Raw genomic sequence first — 18,906 nt, forward strand, 5'->3', positions numbered from 1 at the left:
TTCCTTAGTGGAAGAAAAATATCAAAATGATAAATGTAAGTACAAATATTTAACGAGTAATAAAAATAACAATATAGTATTTAACAATTAACAAGTACTGAATAATATAAAATAATATTCAAAATCATCAAAAAAAAAAGTCCACTACAAATCACTGAATTTTAATTTTATACTGGATTTTTGCAATGCAAGTAGTTCCATTTCTGATGCATGTTTTTCTACTTGAAATTTTATCCTATCTTTTACTTCTTGAAATAATTCCTGTTCTCGATTTATTTTCAGCTTCCATATTTCTCTTTTAAATTCTGCTTCTTCGCTTTGTAAGTTTGATTCCTGCTCTGTCAGTGAAGCTTTTTCCTGTGCCCATTTTGACAACTTGTCTTGAAAGAGCCTCTTTCTCTTTGTCGGGCCTAAAATCATTAATAATTCGTACAATTTATTTGAACAATGAGATAATTTTAAAATTACATAAACACATTTTTCAATAATTACCTGATTTAGAAAGTTCAACATTGTCATTTGGGGATGTTTTTTCAAACGATAATGGAGCGGATTTTGGCTGCCTTAGCATTCCAGGTGTATATTTTGCCCAAGACATTCCTGATAAAAGTAGTAAACGAAAAATGTATCTAATAAGCTAGTTATAAACAAATGTATAGTAAAAATATAAACAAAGTACAAAATAAATCTTTACCTGGTTCAATGGACTCATTTTGAATACAACTATCTGAAGTCTGCTCTTGGAATGTACTGTCTTGATCATAATCACATCTCACTACTTCTACTTGATATTCATCTACTCCATCTATTTCAATTTGATTAGTGTTAGAAACTATCACTAAAATGAATATCATAAAATACATTAATTGTAATTAATTGTAATACGTCACATTTTTTAACTTTGACTAATCAGAAATAGCTACTAGATTCTATTTGCTACCAGACACTACCCTCAACGTTTAAAATATTTTTAAAATTTAAATTACAAACTGAGTACCTATATTAAATTCATGAAATAATAAATTAGTAGGAGGTGGAGTTGCCACCTATGGCCACCTTAAGAATTTTCTTTCTACTGATATTTATTTATTCTATATTAAATGGTCATTGAAAAAAATGAAAATTTAACTGTCAATACTTCATAAGTTCACTTATACTTGGTTTGAATTTCAAAGTCTTAAGAACATTATTGAATGAGAAATTTGTATTAATATTTTAAAATTGCATTTTCCCCTCCTATGGCCAACGTAAAAATATTTTTTATTTTATTTAAAAATGTACATTATTAATACCTATATATAATACATAAATAATAAAAGTTAATTAATAAAACTATTAAATCTAAATATTACTCTGGCCTGTTTAAATCTCAATTAATCTAAATTAATTTTTAAATCTAAGTATTTATTACCTTCATCGTCATACCAGTTGGAAGCCAATCCTGATGCTCTTGTACCCAAAAGAGCCAATACACGTTCATCAACAAAACCAAAATCTGTCAAAACAGCTTTACCACCTCCAGTGCTTGAAAGTTGCTTTCCATTTTACACTTTTTTTTCTGAGCTCGTCTACATATATTTTCAAATTTGCATTTCAAGACACTCGCTGGTCTAAATTGATCTGTAATAACTGCGTTGAACTCGGATTCTATTTTTGCCCAGTGTTCTTTCTTTTTCCTGTAATGTAATATTTGGACCAGTAAGTAAAAAAAACGTGATAATTATTAAATATTATAAAGAAACAAAAGAAACTTACATATTATTCACGTGGTCGGTAGTCTTACACTGAATAACAGACCAGTGTTTCGAAATTAAATTCATCAGTTCTTCTTCCTCAGCAAAACTAAAGTTTTTACTTTTTGATGGTTTTTTATCTATGTCGTATATTAATTACACGTTCACTAATTATAAAATTACCTATTTTATAAATTTTAACTATAAGTTAAAATTTAAAATAAAACTAGTTATGAGCTTATGACACGCAGTGATATCTGGATAACACTGATAACAGTTTAAACTTTTTTTAATGATAGTGGTGGTTAAAACAGTGGATTACCGAATCGAACTCTGACGGGGTATTGTAATACTACTTTTCTGATAACGGACCGTAAAAGACAAAACCGCGGTTAAATTGATAACCGAGGCGTAAACAGACGATCAGGTAACCGAAGATATAATCATGTATTGTAATACTGGCCCTTAATACTTCAAATAATATATTATAAGTCTATGATTAAAATAATATCTTTGTGATAATAAATTTGGCAGGAATTTAAAATTGACCAACGGGATTGCATAGTTGAACACAGGTGCCGAAGCGGACCCCAGAATGCTTATATGCTACCGGGCTGTCCGCATAGACCGGTCCAAGTTCCTAAACCATTTTTTTTCTTAACCCATCAAATTTTATTAGTACATAACAAGATTTAATTTATAGACCCTTAAGGCGGCTCTTAGTGGTTATTATTTAAGGGGAAAAAATTTAGGCAATTTCTTATCTTGTTGTCGCCGTCCGTAATCTTTGTGTTAAGGTTGATTCGCACTATACGGAACGTCAACGTCACGTCACCGATCGGCAACGTCACGTCAAAAATAGAATACATTCGCATTATCGGTAACGTCACGGAAAAGCCATCAGTCCATCCAGTCCAGAATTCTGTTAGGTTAAACTAGGTCTAGTACATTCTGTGTTTTAAATTCATTTTTTTTTTTTATTAAATATTCGTATTTGTATCATGCTGAAGTTCACTAAAAAACAATTAGCAATGATTGCCTTAATTTTGGACGACGAAGAAAAAAAATTTAATCGTACTAAGAAAACGTGGGTACGAAAAATGTTTACTGCGAGGAAATTCGTAGGAGAATTTCACACATTATTTAAAGAATTAGAAGATGAAGAAATTTCTTTCTATAAATATTTTAGGATGTCACAAAGTCAATTTTATGAACTTTTAACTAAAATTCAAACTAAAATTCAAAACCAAAACACTACATTCCGAGAAGCTATTAGTCCCAAGGAAAAACTAATGGTCTGCTTAAGGTAAGAAATAAAAAAATTAGTATTTTATATTTTGTATTTTTTGTATTTAAACAAACTAGTTAATATTATTATTAATAAACTTATTACTTTAACTGTGTTAAAAGTTAATTTGGCTGAAAATTTTCAAAATAAGATTGTGCAGATGACCTTCCGGAACTTACAGGTAAAGGTGTTGTGACTAAACATAAATGAATCATTTAGAGTAGATGAGTTTGACGCACGTGAAATTTCATAAATTTGTTGTTGTGGATGGACTGCTTGTTGGATGTTTTGAGTTTGAATAAATGGTATTGGGTGTATATTTGACCTGTTGTCTGGAGCTGGAAAATTCATTGATGTTGGCACTTGGTAATTTGTATTCTTACTTTGTAAATGTGCCCACTCTAGTTCGGATTCAACATTGAAAAGTTTTGACTTTGCCATATGCTGGTACTCGGGTGAAAAAGTTTTTACAGTAGCGGCTAGACTATTGAAAAATATGTCTATTGGATGATCATTAGCAGTGGCTTTTGTTTCTTGCTTATCACTTTCTACTAAATATTTCATTAGTACAGATGAAGCTGTCTCTGTTTTTTCAAATTTTCTTTTGTTTAGCAAATACCTAGATGAACTTTTTTTTGGAGATGCTGTAGATTTCTGATTTATGTTGTTATTAGAATTTTGTTCTGAAGTATCCCCAGTAATAACAACGCTCTCCATACCTTCGTGTTCATCATTCGATCCATCACTCAAGCTATCAGGTTCTGCTATGTTGGTTTATGTTTCTCTTTCTTTAAAAAATGGAATTACAAATGACATTGAATCTTCATACTTCCACTTCTTTTAAAGTTCAGCGGCTTGTCCACTTTTTGTAATATTTTTTCTCATTGCTTTTCTCAGCTGGTCACGTAATGAGATCCATCTATTCTTGCACGCTGGGCCTATTAAAAATATAAAATTTGGTTATAACAAAAAGTGTTTTAAAGTTTCAATCCTTAGCTATAGAAACTAAAAAATGTATGAATTTTTAAAAAAAATCGTGCCTATGTATCTCAATTTTTTTTAAACTGTGATTATAAAATTTTACGAAGCACCTTGTATTTAATTTTCAAAGACTTTTGGCTAACAAAAAATTTGTTATTGACAATATTATAGAAAAAAAAGGTTGATAAGTGGATGTAAGTTGACCTCCTGAAGCACCAACTAGATTCACTTTCCTATCATAAGAGATACTGTTGAAGAAAATCTAAGCATTTTTACTGTCCTAAAACGTGATGACAGACACAAAAATAAAAAAATTTAAAATTTAAAATTTAAAAATAAAAAAAAATACACATCATTGTGAAATCAATACATTCATCGTTTCACTCAGAATCTAAAATTTGTATTTGAAATGTATATATAAATAGCTCAAAACGTGTCGAAATATTTTGAATATTTAATTATGAATAGAAAATCGTAATATAAACATTTGGTAAAAACTGCAGGTAGGTATCTACGGTTATTCGTCTTTGAATTATAACAAAATAATAAAATCGATTCAAGATAAATCGCTCTGTTCAGAATCTAATATTTTGGTTATTCGTATACGGTTTAATACTTTTAACGCATGTTTGGTAATTACTTGAATAAAAATAACTTATAAATTAAAACATTTTTGTTAATTTAAATTTAAATTTATTATATTGTCCGAACAGTTTAACAGTTATGTAAAATTAATTATTTAGGTTTTTAGCGACTGGTGATTCGTTTCAAACTATATCATTCAGTTATCGGCTGGGGCATTCGACTGTTCATTACATTGTTAAAGAAGTATGCAAAGCTATAGTAGACGAATTGTTAGCTGAAGTGATGCCGCAACCAAAGGAAAAAGATTGGGAAAAAATTGCTGATGACTTCTGGAAAATGTGGAACTTTCCTAATTGCTTAGGAGCATTAAATGGGAAACACGTGGAAATTTTTGCTCCTCCGAACAGTGGTTCCCAATATTTCAATTATAAGAAAACTTTTTCTATTAATTTGTTAGCTTTGGTTGACGCAAATTATAAATTCATTGCTGTAGATGTAGGATCCTACGGTAAGAATAGTGATGGTGGAATATTTGCCAATTCAAATTTAGGAAAAGCGTTGGAACAAAATAAACTACATGTTCCAAAAGATAAAAATCTCCCCGGAACTCAATGTCCAGTGCCATATGTCATTGTGGCGGATGAGGCATTTCCCCTAAAAACCTATCTATTAAGACCTTATCCTGGTTCTAAAATTAATGGTGATATACAGAAACAAGTATTCAATTATAGATTGTCAAGAGCTAGGCGCGTATCCGAAAACGCATTCGGAAACTTGGTGCAAAAATTTCGAATCTTTTTTAGAAATATAAAATCTTTACCCGAAAATGTTGACAATATTATATTAACTACTTGTATTTTGCATAATTATATCAAAGATAATATTTTAATTACCCAACATTTAGACCCACCAGAATGTGAACCTAATTGGGGACGTATACATAGACAAGGTGGAAATGCCCTCACTACTGCTTTTAATGTGCGTGAAACCTATAAAACTTTTTTTAACTCTGAAAATGGATCATTACCATGGCAGAGAGATAAGTTTATGTAAAATTAAAAAATAAAAGCTGTAAAAGTAATATTAAGTACCTAATAATAAGTAATATTAGTTAAATTAAGTTTATATCTAGGTACCTGTTATTTTCAATTCACTACCAATTTTTCTCCAGATATTATCTTTGTGAATGTTGTCGCTATATTTTTTATGCGTCATATCATACAGTTCTTGATATTGGCGTACTTCCTCAATCAACATCTCATCGTTCATGACTATTTAATGTTTAAACTATTAATATGTTATTTCATTTTCTACTGTAAATTGGAGAATTAAATAAATATTGTTTACTTACTTTATATGTCTATATTTTTGTATTTAAATATTCAAAAATTATAATTTTTAGTTAACGAGCTTACACATTCAAAATATAGTTTATTTAAATTGTTGACGGAAACGTTCCGTGTTGACATTCATACTATCCGTAAGGACAAGAACGGACCGGTTACGTCACGTCAAAATATAGTTTTCGATAAACGTTGCCGTTCCGTGATGTTGACGTTACGTAATGTTGCCGGTGTATGTGAACATTGCGGTATAAAGGTCGATTCACACTATAAGTAACGTCAACGTCACGTCACAGACCGGCAACGTCACGTAAAATTTGTTATACATTCACATTAACGTCAAACGTCATTACGTCAATGTCAAATTTTAGGAATTATTGCAGTTAGGTTGAGTTTACAGAAGTGGATCTATGTACGAACTATTTTTTTTTTGTGATCATATACTAATATAATTACTATATCATTATGCCAAAATTTAATAAAAAAACGTTAGCGATAATTGCAATTATTTTGGATGAGGAGGAAGAGAATAGTCACCAAAAACGTAGAACAACATGGGTTCGAGAAATGTTAATTAAGAGAAAGCAATTTGGGGAATATCATACATTGTTCAATGATTTACAAGATGAAGAAACTTCATTTTACAAATATTTTAGAATGTCACAACATCAATTTTATGTTTTATTATCTAAAATCGATCAACAGATTACCAAAAAAAATACAACATTTCTAGAAGCTATAAGTGCTAAGGAAAAGTTAATGGTGTGCTTAAGGTGAATATAATAATAATACACGTTTATAAAATAAAACAATATTTTAAACTTATTACTTGTTTATTTACTTTCAAAATTATATTTTACTATTATTATAACACCTTACGTGATTTAGTATTTTAACAAAACATTATTAATAGATATTTTATTGTTTAACTTTATATATTATATTGTATATTTGTAGGATCAAAGTTTTCATAAAAATGTTGGGTAGATGATGTTGTTGATGATGACGATGGTCTTAAAACAGGAGATGGTGTTGGTGTTTGGACGTATTGAATGTTGTTTTGTGATGGTGCCATTTCAGTGTTAGAGCAAATGTATGATGTTGAAGGATATATTGATAGTGGGATTTGATGATTTGCTGTTTTATTTAGCAATTGTGCCCACTCTAATTCAGACAATATTGCAAACATTTTGGTTTTTGCCATGTGTTGGTATTCTGGTGAAAATGTTTTGACTGTAGCTGCCAGCCCTTGGAAAAATATGTCGATTGGATGCTCACGAGATGTTGCCTTTGGTTCATCTAATAAATATTGCATTAAAACAGATGATGCTGTTTGTGGTTTATTTTTTTTTTTTGCATTAGAATAATATGATGCTGGCATTTTCATTTTTTTTGGAGATTTTGTTTTTTGTGATACCGACCCCATAACTTTATTACGTTTTAACGTAGTTTCTTGTTCACTTTCTTCATTCTCACTTAGAACATCTTTATTTATATTTTTGTCATTATTACTGGACATTTCTTCGTCATTTGACTCTTCGCTATCACTTTCCGGAGATACTATGTTAGAAAACGTTTCTCGTTCTTTAAAAAATGGTATTACAAAAGACATGCAGTCCTCATACTTCCATTTTTTTTGTTTGTCAGCTGCTTGTCCACTTGTTGTTTTTTTCTTTTTTATTGCCTTCCTAAGTTGATCTCTGAGTGAGATCCATCGAATTTTACATATTTTCCCTGTGAATATAATAGTATAATACTTAATAATATAATAGAATAACTTATGAGGAACTTTGTATTAAATTTTTAAGCATTTTGATTCCGCCAAAAATTTTTTATTGATATTTATAAAATAAAAAACTAAATAAAAACGAATATTTCAAATTCCTATAAATAGTATTAAAATAAGCAAAACATTTTGAAAATTAAATTATGTGAATAAAATGCCAATCTAAATAGCTGTTAAAATTTAAAGTCTCTACTACTTATACTTTTTGAATTATAACAAATATTAAAAATCGTTTGAAGCATTATTTTGACAAGTTATGCTGTACCCAGACACAAAAAGAAAAAACAAAAAAAACTCATCATTGTAAAATCAATACATTCATCATTTCATTGAGAATATAAAATATATATTATATATTTTTTTAATGAAATAATGAAATATAATAATTATAACGGTTCTATATTATGTCATTATACTCGAGGTTAGGTTGAAGAAATGATTAAAAAAAATGTTTTTTGTTTTTCGTATTTTTCGTATTTCATATTATCAATTAATAATCGTTATAAAAAATCACGCCGTTCGATATAAAATTTATAAGTGAAATTACATATTTAATTTTTAGATTCTTAGCAACTGGTGACTCATTTCAAACCATTGCATTCAGTTTTCGCTTGGGACATTCTACGGTTCATAATATAGTGAAGGATGTGTGTGTAGCCATTATAGATAAGTTATTAGTTGAAGTAATGCCACCACCAAAAGAAAAAGACTGGGAAAAAATTGCAGATGATTTCTGGAATATATGGAATTTTCCAAATTGTTTGGGAGCAATAGACGGCAAACATGTGAACATTTTCGCCCCACCTAATAGTGGTTCACAATTTTACAATTATAAACGGATATTTTCAATTGTGTTGATGGCTCTAGTAGATGCGAATTATAAATTCATTGCCATAGATGTAGGCTCTTATGGGAAAAATAGTGATGGTGGAATTTTTGCCAATTCTAGTTTTGGAAAATCTCTAGAGAAGAATAAATTAAACGTACCTAAAGATAGAAATCTTCCTGGAACTCAAACTCCAGCGCCTTTTGTGATTGTTGGAGACGGGGCATTTCCATTAAAACCTTATTTGCTTAGACCATATCCAGGAAAAAAGATAAATGGGGACGTAGAAAAACAAGTATTCAACTATAGACTGTCTCGAGCTCGTCGTGTGTCAGAAAATGCTTTTGGAAATTTGGTACAAAAATTTAGAATTTATTTTAGAAGTATAAATTTATTCCCCGAAAACGTAGATAAAGTAATATTGACAACATGTATTTTACATAACTATATCAAGGATAATATACCGATGACACAAAATTTAGACCCTATCGAAGGCGAACCCAATTGGTCAAATCTACCAATGCAAGGAGGAAATGCAGAATTGTTTGCATTTAATGTACGTGAAACTTACAAAACTTTTTTTAATAGTGATATTGGATCAGTGGCATGGCAAAGAGACAAATTTGTACAATAATTATAATATTATTATTATTTATTATTATTTTATATTAAAATTTAAAACAAAAAACTGTATTATTATCACTAGTGGAAATAATAAAATAAAATAATAAAATTATGAAGTTGCACATACCTGTTGTATTCAATTCTTTTCCAATTTTTGCCCATACTACATCTTTATGATGATTATCACAATACTTTTTATGAGCCATATTGTAAAATTCATCATATTGACGAACTTTTTCTATTAAAATTTCATCATCCATGAAAAAATAATGAAAAACAACTTAAATATTATTATTTAAATTAACTTAAATTTGACGGAAACGTTCAGTTTTCACATTCACACTATCCGATCGGACAAGAACGGACCGGTTGCGTCACGTCATAATATAGTTTTCGATAAACTTTGCCGTTCCGTGACGTTGACGTTCCATAATGTTGCCGGTGTATGTGAACATGGCGATATAAATACATGGGAAGATATTTTGACGTGACGTTGCCGGTCTGTGACGTGACGTTGACGTTACTTATAGTGTGAATCGACCTTAAATACATAATAAGATATTTTGACGTGACGTTGCCGATCGGTGACGTGACGTTGACGTTCCGTATAGTGCGAATCGACCTTTAGTCGTAAATGATTATTAGTGTGAGTATGGTTCTATATATATACCGCCACTTCCGCCCCGTCCATCAAGTATAGCGTACTACGTCGCTTCTTCGAAGTTGCGTGTCGTATCGTTATCGTAAAACTATTTTTGGGATTTTACAATTATAATTTACCAGATAATGTATTATAATTAATTATTATGACTATACTTGTCAAATGGATTTATTTTTATTACATATGGTAGGTATTGGAAATAGGAACAATAAGTATGTAGAATTTAAACAGGTTTGTACAATTTAAAATCACTTTTTTTTGTCATGGACATAAATACGTAATTATAATAACAAATAATAATATTTTACGTAAAATTATTAAAAAGTAGATTATAACTAATCTCTAATAGGTAAACCACGATTTAAACGGGAATCTAATATTTCAAGTAGCAAATGGTCATAGTAGTGATGTCCTAAAAAAATCGATTCTGCAAAGAATCGATTTTTTTATATCGATAAATCGATTTTTTGAATCGATTCTTGGACGGACCGATTCGATTCGATTCGATTTGATAAGAATCGGCAATTTTTTTTCCGCGTTTATCTTTACTGGCCTTTCTGGCTTCTGCTGACTGGGTGCCATGAACGGTGCGTTAATATTTGGACCGAGATATTGGCCACCCTGCATTATTAATTAATAATTATTACTCTGTGAAAGTGTGAACACTGAACTGTGCGACGTGCGTTTCATTCGTGAATCGTGAAGCGTTCTTATTATTCGTGATCGTCTTTCTTTCCGTTTTTCGTTCTTTAAGAGTGTAGACGTGTAGTTCGTACCTCCGCCTCCTCCGACATTTTGCAGTTCGCGCGTGGTATACAGTTTTTATTTTTTTGATTGGTAATTATATAAAATAAAACACTTGTAGTTTGTACACGTCGAAATGTCGTCAAAATCTCGAAGTTCAATTTGGACCTTTTTTGAAAAAACATCTGATTTGGGAGTTGTTAAATGCAAACTGTGTGAGGCTCCAGTCAAGCCATGTGGTAACACAACCAATATTCGCAACCACATGAAGCGAAATCATGCTTCTATTAATTTAGACAAGGCTTTTGTCAGTAAGACAGAGGTTCGTCGAACATCTGTTTCTTCAACTCAATCAGTGGCATCAACTAGTTCGAGGAATTCAATGATGTCAACTGCATCTACAAGTTACTCTCGACCACAACATGAAGATGTTGACGATCCTGATGATCCTGGTGACAATGATTTTGCTGAGTTAGCTAAGACCATTGTAAATAAGGTAAGATACTAAGATGCTAAATTACTAATAATGTGCTTAAAACCAATTTTTTTTTTATTATAGACTCAACAGACACAAGGCAACGATTCCGTGGTATCATTTACTAGTGGATCTATACCAACAACATCGTCATCAACATCAAGTACTCCACAGTCAGTGAGCTTCAGGCAGAGAACAATGCACGAGTCTTTTTCGGACATCAAATCTTATGATAGTAAGAGTAAATTTTTTAATTCATAACTATAAAATTATAATAAATTGTCTAAATTATTTTAGAAGGAGGATATAAGATACGAGCTATCACGGATGCGCTTGTGTACATGGTAGCGAAGGATAATCTGCCGTTGTCTATAACAGAAAAACCAGGATTCCGGTTCTTCATGCAGAAAACAGTGCCTATGTACAAAGTTCCATCCAAGCAAACTATAACAAAGCACATCAAAAGTAAATATGAGGTTTTATCCGCATTAGTTAAATCTAAGCTGAGTCTTGTAGAGCATTTAACCTTAACGTCGGATATTTGGACAGACATTCTTAACACAAGAAGTGTTTTGGGCATGACGGTACATTTTTTAAGTTTAAACAAAGTTGCTCTTGAGAGTGTGACACTTGGTGTGTTAGAGCTTTCTGCCAGCCATATATCTGACAATATATCCGCTTGGTTTGAGCATCTTCTTCTTCAGTGGGGTATAACAAAAAGCCAGATATTCACCGTCGTCACCGATAATGGTGCTAATATATTATCTGCTGTTAAAAAAACTTTTGGCCAAGAAAAACATTTACCATGTTTTGCCCACACTCTGAATTTGGTATCCGAAAGGGCATTGGTTAATCTTGCAGATGTACATAATATCATCAACAAAATTAAGGCTATTGTAACTTATTTCAAGCAATCTGTAGCGGCTTCTGATGAACTTCGAAAATTGTGCGATCATAAACTAAAACAATCGGTACCAACACGTTGGAACTCCATTTTTTTTATGATAGATAGATTTATTTTATGTTCCAACCATATTGCTTCTGTATTAATCAATATTCGCCGGGGCCCCGAAATGTTGTCAGCTGATGAAATTGATGTAGCAAAGGAAATGTTGTTAGTGTTAAGGCCGATGGAAGTGGCGACAAGAGAATTATGTGGTCAAAAATATGTAACTGGCAGCACGGTGATACCCTTAATTAATTGTCTTATTAAAAAGACTGAGTATATTGATCTAACCCATCCAACTGCTTTATCCTTAAAAAAGGCAATGTTAGAAAATCTAGATAAAAGGTTTGGTAGGATGGAGGAGAGAAGTCTCCTTAGTGTTGCCACTATATTAGATCCCCGGTTCAAAACTATTTATTTGAATAACCCAATGTCTAGTTCAAGAGCTATTAAATTTATAAAAAATAAAATTGATAAAATAAAACGTAATTGTGAAGAACCTAACTCCTCAAACCAAGGCTCTAGTGATGATGATGGTGAACGCAGTGATAGTTTGTGGTCAGTTCACAATGATCTAGTTTCAAAAAAAGCTGCATCACAAAGTTTAGAACAGTCTGAAGAGCGAATGCCAACTGAACTTAAGCATTATATAAGCCAGCCCACAATACTGTTAGGTGATGACATACTTAAATATTGGGATATAAATGGCAATATGTTCCCTCTCTTAAAAAAAAAATTGTACAACCATATTTGTCTTTAGTAGCAACTTCTGTCCCTTCGGAAAGATTGTTTTCAAAAGCGGGAAATATAATGACCGAAAAAAGAAACCGATTAAAGGGGGAAAAGTTGCAACAGCTTTTGTTTCTAAGTTCTCTAAATTTTGAAGACTGGCACATAGAATAAAAAAAGTTGTTTTTATTGTGGGATGTAATTATTTGTAAATATGTATAGTGTAATGTATCTGTACAGCCTTTTGTATATAAAATGTATTAATATGTATAATGTAATTATCTGTATATTATTTGTAAATATGTAAAATGTATCTGTACAGCCTTTTGTATATAAAATTTGTTAATATGTTTAACGAGTTAAAAAGTTAAAGTTAATTTAATTTTAACTTTTTAACTTAACTAGTTACTTTTCGCAAATTGTCAAATTGTAGTTAAAGTTGTAATAGTTATTGTAAAAAATTATGTCAAAGTACCAATGATATAAAAAACAAAAAAAAATACAGTGTTTACCATAATCATTGTTGTATTATTTATCTACCTACCTACATTAAATACCTAAATCCTAACTTAGTCAACTCAAACTTAAATTTCAATATTATTTACATATATTTGTATTGTATCTGATTCTTACTTATTTTTTTTTATTTATATTAACAAAAAAATATAATAGTATACAAAATGTGGGAAATATTACTAGAAGTTACTCTACACTGCAGAAGAACCTTGTGTCGTAGAGTATGAGTACTTATTATTCAGTGCCAAACACAGTGGATAAATAATAATAATAACTTTATAGTTAATATTATTAAATATTATTGTAGAACAATTATATGTTACTGATAGTACACACTACATAACATCAAGTATGTTATTATAATGAGGTGTAAAATCCGTTTATGACAGTATAAGGTCATTTAAAAATATTGAGTTTCAAAATTCAAATTACTTGTACAAGTAATTTGAAACAATTGGAAATCATTTAACAAAAATATAATGTACCAAAATAAGTAACTTGTAAGTAACTACTTCCAGCCCTGCCTAAGTGGTAATTAAACATAAATAATTAATAATTTTTTAACTAAGTTAAACATTTTCTTATAATTACAATTTAAGTGTTGAATATATTGTTTGTTAATTATTAACTTAACTATTTTTTTTCATCAATTTTCCAACTTTTGATGATGTCAAAATTCAATAATGTATCTATTAGGTTCTTTTATAGACTTTTGTTATTACAAATAATATACTGACTTCTGAGACTTCTGAGACTATGCTCTATAGAAACCCATTCCCCTTCTAGTCAATTAAAAACATTTTTGAAAATTGAATATACAATTTTTTGAATTTAAAAAAGCACCATCTAGTTGTTTAAAAAATCGTTATTTTAAGAATCGATTCCCCAAAAAATCGATTTTTTGGGCAACGATTTTTTTGAATCGATTTTTTTCATTCCGATTAAAATCGATTCACCGACCTGAATCGGCCATCACTAGGTCATAGTAAAATGAAATTAATTGTCGCATTTGTAATTCAAAGAAAACATCGTCGCATTCGGAAAACGCGTATTCGCGGCGTGTTCTTTGGTCGGTTATCGCTTCGTCATGTATACTCCTGTTTGTTTTTTTACGATTCGATAATCTATTTATCCATATTGAATACGTGTTTTTTGTTTTCGACGTCTTCATCCTCGGACGCCTCCGTGACCTCATCAGTACTGTCTCGATAGCGTATCTAGCGAAACCACAGCCTGGTTTCGCTAGTCTCCAGCGGTGGTTCTCGGGCCTGGTACTGCCAGGGCGGAACGTCCGCTAACGAACGACACCGGTTACCAGCGTGGCGTGCGGGGTTGGGCTCCGTACGCGTCCGCTATAGACCGGAGCGTTTGCCTGATCTGGTGGTCGGCGGTGACGCCGTTCCACGGGCGTGAAGGCCAAGGTCATCCCGTGGCGCGGGGCCTCTCACCGGGTAGTCGACTCGTCGGCTACCCGGAAAGAGGTTATGGCGCCGATATTGCTCCTTCTGAAACGCGGCCAGCTGCGTGAATGATGTAATCGTTAGGTGGGTGTTGGGCCGCCTTGACCACTGTGAGGGTCCAGGCGAGCCGTCCCCGGTAGGCGATGGCCCCGGTCACGCCTAGGCGCGGCCTGGTGGACCGATATTAGGGATATTGGAAGGACACTGGTGGAAAGGCGCCCGTACCGACGGATCGAGGCTTCCTCGTAGCGGTAGATGTAAACGGCGCGGTCCTCGTGCAGCGACGGCTGTGGTGGATGCATGGGGGGGGGGGGTCAACCTCCTCCTCTCCCACCGAAATGAATGAATGATTAATTTAAAACTTAATAGTTATTTTATCTTATGTACCTAAAAACAATTAATAATTCAAAAGAAGTTAAAATATGCTAGAAAAAAATGTTTTGGTAAGAAAAGTGAATCTGTAATAATTTGTAATTTTTCAAAGGTTCTAAAAGGTATTGGCACTTTACTACTTTAAGCTCAAAAGTTTGAAATTGCATGACTACAATACTTCGTAATAATAATGCGTGTTTGTAAGTCGCTTATTATCAGTAAGTAAAAATAAGTAAACATATACTAATCGTTATAATATTATTTGCACTGGTACATTATGATTGATGGGTTTCCCTTTTTCGTTTACTCGTTAGAGACGTTACACATTATAATCTATTATATTTATTTATATGTTATAATTATGATAGTCAATCGTTTTCTTCGATATTCAGATAACATCAATGTTCCTATGTATCTATATTGTATTACGGTCATTACGGGTGTGCACATTGTCATGGCATTAAGTCCGAATTAGACTTTAGTTAATGTGAGTTAGAGTTATATTATTATTATAAAATTGAAAATGAAAAGACAAAATACATCTATAACCAACTTTTTTAAAAACTCTTTTTCCAAATCCAAAACAATAATAGAAAAAAACGAAGGTAATTACTATTATTATATAGTTTTCGTAGTGTCTTAGAACGAATTTATTGATACGTATAGTTTATTATTTTTAATGTATATTGTGTATTAAAAGTGGACAATGATAATAACAAAAACATTGACGACCCTGGTGTCCCCGTGACATTAGAAGAGAGTCCTCCAATAAAAAAACAAAAAAATGTGGTGTCACAAGTAACTTCAAATCATAAGGTTAGTTAAACTAAATTAGATTATTTTTTTCGGAGTTTGTCGATTGCGTCCCAGATGCAGGTAAACAATTTTTTGCCCACCTTTTGAGTATTCCGATTGCGTCCTATTGTATAGTAGGTAAGCGTTAATGTGACAAATAAATTGACATATTAAATCTAATATTTTTGTCATACATGGGGTGTGGAGGTATATTTAAATACGAATTGGTTTTTACTTGATGAGTTAACGAACATTTTATCTTAAGGTTGGTACTCTTATCGATTTACGATAACGTAGCGATTTAGTACGTCAAGTGCCTTAGCATCGAAAGATACTTTAAAGTTTAGACTTAATAATGAATACCATTTTTAGTGAAAAAAATAAGAAAATCCGTATAATTGATAAGTTTAAATATTATTTTTTAAATTATTTATTCTTATATATTTGGATTTATTTTTATTGGTTTTTGTATAATTATTATTATTAAAATAATTATTAATAATGACTATTCGTTTTACAAAATGTTATGCTTATATATCATACAACAGGACGCAATCGGAACATAAAAAGGTAAGAAAAAATAATTTACCTATCCTACTTGTGGATGCAATCGACATACTGAAAAGGTATAAAAGGTTGAAACGGGACGCTATCGAATGACGCCCATTTTTTTATATCGTAATAATATAATATGGATAACATAAACACCTAACCTAACCATTCGGGTATGGCGCGTCCTCTTAAATTATAGAATTTTTGTTTTAGTATTTTTAATTCAAAGTTATAGACTTCTAAGTTCTAATAAAATAAATTTAAAAAAAAATTATGTTAAATATGAATTATGTTGAATTTCTATTATATCCGTAGGATTTTTCAAATGACATAGTAAGTTTTTGTCGACGAACATTAAATGATGGTGATAAATATAATGTTATAATGCATTCTTGGATGCCAGAAATTGATTTCAAGTTCCCGACTTCAGGCGATCGAAATTTGAAATTTCAGTATTCTTGGTGTCGTTCTTTCGTATGGTTAGTGTATTCAGCTAAAGAAGATGGAGCATATTGCCGATATTGTGTATAATTTAGTTTAAAATCTATTGGTAAAGGAGGTCATGAACGTCCGAATTTTTTTGTTGAAACTCCGTTTAGAGATTGGAAAAAAGCACTTGAAAAGTTCAGAAAACATCAAGCAAAAAAATATCATATTAAAGATGCTGTGGAAGATGGTCAAAATTTCAAATTGGTTTACGAAAATAAAAAAAATAACGTGATCACTGTAATCGACAAGAGAAGAAAACAACAACAACTTGAAAATAGATAAAAATTGATTCCTATCATCCGAGCCATTTTGTATTGCAGTAGACAGGGTATTGCAATGCGAGGTCATCGTGATGATGGTAATTTATTAATAGACATGCCAAAAGAAAACGATGGAAATTTCCGAGCGTTACTTCGATTTGCTATTGAAAGCGGTGATCATGCTTTGGAGAATCATTTCAAAACTGCGAGTGCTAATGCAATGTATACAAGCCATCGCATTCAAAATGAAATTATTGATACAGCAGGAAAGTTAATCACAGCCAATATTGTGAAACGAATTAACAAATCAAGATATTTTACAGTGATTGCCGACGAAAGCACTGATATAAGCGGCATAGAGCAATTTTCTATGTGTTTTCGATATGTCGATAAGTGTGATGGTAAATATGTAATTAGAGAAGACTTTGTATGCTTTGTTCCTGTAGTAGACGTTACCGAGAAAGAGCTTGCAAATACGTTATTAACTACAATGAAGAACATTTGTATAAACCTGGCTTATATGAGGGGCCAAAGTAAGCCTGAATACTTGACTATGTTTGTGCTACTGTAGTTTTCTGGTTTATTTATTATGTTATTATTTTTTTTTTTTTTTTTAAAGTTTATGATGGAGTGCGTGCAATGAGCGGCAAATTCAACAGCTCTGCGACCAAAGTACGAGAGTTATATCCGGAAGCTATCTATGTTCACTGCGCAAATCATAACTTAAACTTAGCTATAACACATGCTTGCAAAATACTATAATTACATAATCCGAAACTGTATAGGAACAATAAAAGAAGTTATCAATTTATTCTGGCTTTCTAATAAAGCAGGTGTAGTATTAAGAAAATATATAAAAGCATCATACGAGAGTGCAAAACAAACGCGACTTTTAAAATTCTGCGAAACACGTTGGGTAGAACATTTGAATTCTCTGAGTTTGTTTCATGATGCTTACGAACATGTTTGCTCATCATTGGAGGAACTTGACGAGAACAGCACTAAAACTGATGAAGTACAACCCCATAGTCTACTTGCATCAATACGCACTCCTCAATTTATTATAGCTTTAATAATAATAAAGCCTATATTTAACTTAAGGGGGCTCCAGCGTACCATGTTTTAAGGAGTAATATTTAGGCAATTCACATAACTTGAACATTTGGTCTATGTCTATGTGTGAGTAATAAATGAACATTAGTGTGTGTAATCCATTATCGCGTGTCTTATTAAAATGCTATAAAAATGACAATACATGTTCAATTGCGCACGTTATCTTTTACTATTATAATATTACCTTCTCACTACTCGGCTTTCGCTTCAATTTTTAGAATATTATTCTAAATTTTATATTTACATAATTACCTGATCACCGCTGTTGTTATGTATATCACTTTTTTTATTCTGTAAATTTTGCAATCGATGTTTTTTATTTTATGTGCACTTAATCTACGTCTAGCTTTTCTCCCATTAACGCCAATCTTTACTTATTTAGTAAAAAAAAAATTAAAAAGAACACAAAACTTAAGACAACCTTACTGATTGGCTTGTTGTGTTGAAATCAAATGGTTCATAAATCATAGGTAGTAAAATTACATCAGTGTGTTTGCGCTATATTTTATCGTGCCCGAGACCCGTATCAGTTCCCCCTATATATACAATTATATATATGTCAATCCGCGTGGCGCGTGAGTGATAAGCACTTGTCCGAAAAATGATAAGGGTATAAAATGATAATTCG

At 31.4% G+C, this 18,906-nt stretch overlaps 3 protein-coding genes and 2 pseudogenes across 3 annotated transcripts; 2 read left to right on the plus strand and 3 right to left on the minus strand.

The window, feature by feature from the left end:
• Positions 1-144: 144 nt before the first annotated feature.
• Positions 145-2,608, minus strand: LOC112597091 (annotated as a pseudogene).
• Positions 2,609-3,143: 535 nt separating this feature from the next.
• On the minus strand, positions 3,144-5,856 carry LOC112597092 (annotated as a pseudogene).
• A 939-nt stretch (positions 5,857-6,795) lies between these two features.
• Positions 6,796-9,426, minus strand: LOC112597093. The gene is made up of 3 exons (XM_025343015.1): positions 9,294-9,426; positions 6,952-7,664; positions 6,796-6,804 (listed from the first exon to the last, which is right to left on the minus strand). The coding sequence occupies exons 1-3, from the start codon at positions 9,424-9,426 to the stop codon at positions 6,796-6,798; spliced, it is 855 nt and encodes a 284-aa protein (XP_025198800.1).
• A 1,281-nt stretch (positions 9,427-10,707) lies between these two features.
• On the plus strand, positions 10,708-12,752 carry LOC112597094 (zinc finger BED domain-containing protein 1-like). Its single transcript, XM_025343016.1, has 3 exons — positions 10,708-11,067; positions 11,131-11,287; positions 11,344-12,752. The coding sequence occupies exons 1-3, from the start codon at positions 10,708-10,710 to the stop codon at positions 12,750-12,752; spliced, it is 1,926 nt and encodes a 641-aa protein (XP_025198801.1).
• Positions 12,753-17,241: 4,489 nt separating this feature from the next.
• Positions 17,242-17,927, plus strand: LOC112597095 (zinc finger MYM-type protein 1-like). The gene is made up of 2 exons (XM_025343017.1): positions 17,242-17,698; positions 17,785-17,927. The coding sequence occupies exons 1-2, from the start codon at positions 17,242-17,244 to the stop codon at positions 17,925-17,927; spliced, it is 600 nt and encodes a 199-aa protein (XP_025198802.1).
• The last annotated feature ends 979 nt before the right edge of the window (positions 17,928-18,906 follow it).

This window comes from Melanaphis sacchari, unplaced genomic scaffold (assembly GCF_002803265.2).
Source record: "Melanaphis sacchari strain LSU unplaced genomic scaffold, SCAv2.0 Contig374_pilon_pilon, whole genome shotgun sequence".
Lineage (NCBI taxonomy): Eukaryota > Metazoa > Arthropoda > Insecta > Hemiptera > Aphididae > Melanaphis > Melanaphis sacchari.